Source organism: Gadus morhua, chromosome 21 (assembly GCF_902167405.1).
Source record: "Gadus morhua chromosome 21, gadMor3.0, whole genome shotgun sequence".
NCBI classification, from domain to species: Eukaryota; Metazoa; Chordata; class Actinopteri; order Gadiformes; family Gadidae; genus Gadus; species Gadus morhua.
Genome location: NC_044068.1, coordinates 12,439,219 through 12,444,218, shown reverse-complemented (window position 1 = coordinate 12,444,218; position 5,000 = coordinate 12,439,219). Strand labels below are relative to the sequence as shown.

Below are 5,000 nucleotides of genomic sequence, written 5' to 3'. Positions count from 1 at the left end.
GGACTGCGTAAAGGAGGTTGGACAGTAGCTGGAAGATATTCGGCCCGATGTTATTAAAAGGTCCTCCTTTGTGTGTGTGTGTGTGTGTGTGTGTGTGTGTGTGTGTGTGTGTGTGTGTGTGTGTGTGTGTGTGTGTGTGTGTGTGTGTGTGTGTGTGTGTGTGTGTGTGCGTGCGTGTGCGCGTGCGTGTGCGTGCGCGCGCGCGTGTGTGTGTGTGTGTGTGTCTTCATGCGTTCGCATGTGCCTTTGGGGAGAGAGAGGGATAGAGAGAAAGAGAGTGAGCAAGAGACAGAAAAACAGAGAGCATTGGTAGGGGTTGAGACAGGGAATAGGGTAATGTCTAATGTTGGAAAAAGCACAGCTGCAATGCTCCGGCTGACCTTCTGGGGGTAGATTGTATGCTACGGAAATATCCTACTTTGATAAACACATTTGCACGTGTGGATGAAGTGCTGCCGTCTTCATTTCATAGTGCCTTGCGTGCTATTTGTATTTTTTTGCAGTATGTGCTTGGCAATCCGCACACTCTGCATTCCTCCTTTTGTCCGGCGCGTGGCACATCGAAAGAGACAGTTATTGAGCCGGGGGGGGGGGGGGGGGGTATTGATTAAGTGATTGATGGTGTTATCGATTGTTAGGGTTCCCTTATGAATGCCGTGGGGTTCGTACCCAACCCCAGGCTCCAGTACCGCTGCCAGAGCCAGCACTGCTGCTGTGTCGGGAATGTTCATCTGTCGAGGACTTGACTCACGTTTGACCGACCAATGCCACTTCAGTTGTTAAGTCGGGGGCGTTTACACTGAAATGTCATGAAATGTCAGGACATGTCACTCCTGGTTTAGCTTCAGATCTGAAGACGGAATGTGTTGTGACAGTAAATGCTTAGGATCATGATTTGTGATTTAGAGATATAAAAAATAAATAAAAAGACACATTGTGGGCAGACCGGACCAATATAAAAATCCAATTCCATGATCCTGCGATTGGGGTATGAAAAAGGGTCACCACCATATTGCTATAATTATGTTTTACTTTTCCATCAGATTAATAAATTATAATAACATTAAATATGTCATTTGAAAGTATAGTAGATTTAGTCAATCGTTTTTGTGGTTTGTCCGTGGTGACGGCTAACAGTACTTAGCTCTACTGTTAGCCTGGGCCGTTTGCTAAATGGTTTTGCTTGACCTTGAAACCCCAATTATCTACAGGGAATCAGTACTTGGTGCTTGGTTATTGGCAAGCGGTAACTAGAAAGTCATGTTCAAGTCATGTTCATGAATGAAGAAAGATCCTTCTCGCAATGTCAGCGCATGCCTTTTCTGCCACAAATAAATACAGAAAAAAGCTGGTTTAAAATGCAAACTCAGACTTAACGATACTTTACTATTTGTAAACCACCTTAGCTGTCAGATCGCATGCACCTGGCACACATATGCACTTTCCACTCTGAATATATTTCCCTTATTTGCAAATCGATGGACCCTGAACATTGCCCATGGAACAGACTCTGAGTCAGACACTGATCAGGCTGATGGAGGGGGGCTGTGGATCACTCCCAGAGGACTGGATGTTGTGGTGCTAGGGGTGATTGACACACGGCCATCACTCGTCCCCCAGTTGCCCCTCCCCCTGTGGCCCTCCCCCTGTGCTGTCGCCCACCCCACCACCCCCACCTTGTCCATTCCCACACTGAACGTCAATGTCTCACTCCTGGGAAAGATTTCCCCCGCCTTTCCCCCATCTGCCCGAACAGAAGGGCGTCCATGGCCAGCATTCAACACGCCCGTCTGTCTATCCCGTCTGTCTCTGTGTGTCCGTCTGCGTTCGCCCGCCATTGGCACTGTTAACCCCTGTTCTCTTGTCACCTCTTCTGTCTGTCCGTCTGTCTGTCTCTGTGTGTGTGTGTGTGTGTGTCTTTGTGTCTGTCTGTGTGTGTGTGTGTGTGTGTGTGTGTGTGTGTGTGTGTGTGTGTGTGTGTGTGCGTGCGTGCGTGCGTGCGTGCGTGCGTGCGTGCGTGCGTGCGTGCGTGCGTGCGTGTGTGCGTGTGCGTGTGTGTGTGTGTGTGTGTGTGTGTGTGTGTCTGTCTCTCCCCTCTCCTCTGGCACTAGGCGCGGCTCCCCTCCTGTTCATCCACCTTAAGCATTGCGGAGGTACTCCTGCATGCCTTCTGTTTGGCCCGTCGTCATGGCATCGCTTGCCAAACGCACACAGACACGCAGACACAACCATACGCAATCACCCACACAAACGTTCAGACACACTCAGATAGACACACGCACAAGCACAAACACACACACCTTTCCGTGCGTTAGGCTGGCCTAGCTTGCTTGGTTTGTAGGACTGCCTCCCCCTCCACCACCTCCTCCTCCAGATCTTCCTTGTCGTCGTCCCCGACCAAATCCCAAGGAAGCTCTGGCGCTTCATGTGTTGTCCTCCTGTTCTCAATTTCAATGGGATTGAATTTGAGTTGTCCTTCCGTTGTGTGTCCGCCTCTAACAAACTCTATGTCTAACTCGCAAACATCTCCCTGAGCGTGTGTATTGGCCTAGTTCCTTCACACGCACACTCACACGCGCGAGCGCACACACACACACACACACACACACACACACACACACACACACACACACATTGATATACGCACCCTGCAGGAACATCCCATAAGAAGGATATACTCCAGATTTATTTTATATATATATATATATATATATATATATATATAACATCGTATATCCCACTACTTATGCTCATGGCCCGGTGACTTCACCCTCTAAAGGTTGAGGACATAAAATAGTGCTGACACTTGCCTACTGCGATATCGGGTCAGTTATTGATTCCCTGTTTCTCTGGGGGTAACGGAATCTGTACATGGAGTGGTGCAAGGTACCAGCGGGCTCGGGAGAAACACTGGTGTGCCTCTTTGAAATAGAGTTAGGAGGAGACGACACACCAAGAGACGGCCACCGGTCTGTGGCCTGTATGCTTTGAGTCACAGCAGAGATTCAACAGCTAATGTTTTTCTGAATGAGCTCATCAATTAGCCTTTATTTAGCTTTCCATCAGGATACATCTTGCTTCCGAAACCCATAAAAGCTCAAAGTTAACGTATTCTAATCAGGTCTGGATTGAGATGACTGCTCAAATTACATTTGCAAGCGTTATCAATGATTATTCAGCTGCTTAGCATATTGCTCGCTCTGCCTGCAATCCCAAAATGATGATTCTTGATCCCTGACCATTTTCAGCAAAAAGATAACAAATTGAAATGCAATGGCTATGTTCTATGCTTCAGTGGTGATCCCAAGTGATGAAGTCCAATTGTTAGTAATGTATTCCATTACCTGAAGCTTCTAACTATGGATATGAGAGTACCTACTGGCCATGTATGTTTATGTAGGGTCTTTTGTGGGAATTTTCATGGTGTATCCAGTATTATTTGCTTTGATTTGATAGCAACATTTTTGTCAGGCAAATACTCGGATTTCGAAGGGTGCGTGCGGTTGTGTGTGTGTGTGTGTGTGTGTGTGTGTGTGTGTGTGTGTGTGTGTGTGTGTGTGTGTGTGTGTGTGTGTGTGTGTGTGTGTGTGTGTGTGTGTGTGTGTGGTTGTGTAGTTGTGTGTGTGTGTGTGTGTGTATGTGTGTGTGTGAGTACGTGTGGTGTGTATGTGTGTGTGTACATGTGGTTGTGTGTGTGAGTGTGTGTCAAAGTCTGAAAATCAATGCAATTTTTTCTGTGTGGATGCAAACCCTTTAAATGAAGATGTGCGAGCGAGCGGGCTGCGATCCAGCACGCACGGATGTGTAAGTGAGTGACCTATGTGTCCTATGGCTTCCTCCCAGGCCTCACGGAGAGAGTTCAGGGCTCACCTGGATGAGGTCATCACACTCAAGTCAAGGTACTCTACCTTGGACCAGGTAAACAAACAAACCTCTAACTCACCTACTATCCACCGGCATGCTGGCTAACCGCCACCACACAGCACCGCGCACTAACACCGTCTGAAACACACCAAACACAACCAAACCCCCCCCCCCCCCCCCCAAAGCCTGCAAACCACACCCATCACAACCATACCACACCCTTCACCAGCAAACCACACCCACCTCAACCATACCACACCCATCACCAGCAAACCACACCCACCTCAACCATACCACACCCACAGCCATCACCAGCAAACCACACCCACCTCAACCATACCACAGCCACCACTAGCATACCACACCCACCTCAACCATACCACAGCCACCACTAGCATACCACACCCACAGCCACCACTAGCATACCACACCCACCTCAACCATACCACACCCATCACCAGCAAACCACACCCACCTCAACCATACCACACCCACAGCCACCACTAGCATACCACACCCACCTCAACCATACCACACCCATCACCAAAAAAAACACACCCACCTCCAGAACATGACACCCACCTCAACCATAACCACACCACAGCCACCAAACCATACGATACCAAGCCACAATACAAAGCTGCTTACACATGAAGGGTGTCAAAGATGCTTAGATATTTTGATATAAAGAATTATATGGGAGCAAGCAGGACCAGGTTCAGAGCTAGCATTAGCGAGAAATTATAATCTGGACCATTAACCGTCTTAAACTAGAAATATTATTCTGTTCAATGCTGAGCTTTGAAATAGCCCTGACACACATTCACACACACAAATACACACGCGCAAACACATTAAGCTGTCGCTTGGATGTAAAATAATCTGTGCTAGACGTTAAGGGAAAGTGCATATGCACTGTTAATAAACAATCCAAAAAGGGCCAATAATGTTGAAAAGCACAAACATGAACTCACAGCAAGATCATATCGGACGGGGAGTTTGACAGCGTTTATTGGTCCAAAACATATATTTCATTCAATTGTTCTACAATTACTATAAATATCCCACATGTTCCGGACAGGGTCATGTCACAAGTCATAGGTTAAGCATAACAACACTTGGTGACCATAGCTGAT

General features: G+C 47.5%; 1 protein-coding gene across 5 annotated transcripts in view; it reads left to right on the top strand.

The window, feature by feature from the left end:
- The window catches only part of gphnb (gephyrin b), an 89,774-nt gene that overhangs the window by 66,671 nt on the left and 18,103 nt on the right, over nucleotides 1-5,000 (top strand). For 3 of the 5 annotated variants that reach the window (XM_030344479.1, XM_030344482.1, XM_030344480.1), the window contains exons 9-10: nucleotides 2,112-2,153; nucleotides 3,844-3,918. In XM_030344479.1, coding sequence (XP_030200339.1) covers nucleotides 2,112-2,153; nucleotides 3,844-3,918 — 117 coding nt within the window. The remainder of the gene's footprint in view (nucleotides 1-2,111; nucleotides 2,154-3,843; nucleotides 3,919-5,000) is intronic. The other 2 variants (XM_030344483.1, XM_030344481.1) reach the window with 1 other exon arrangement.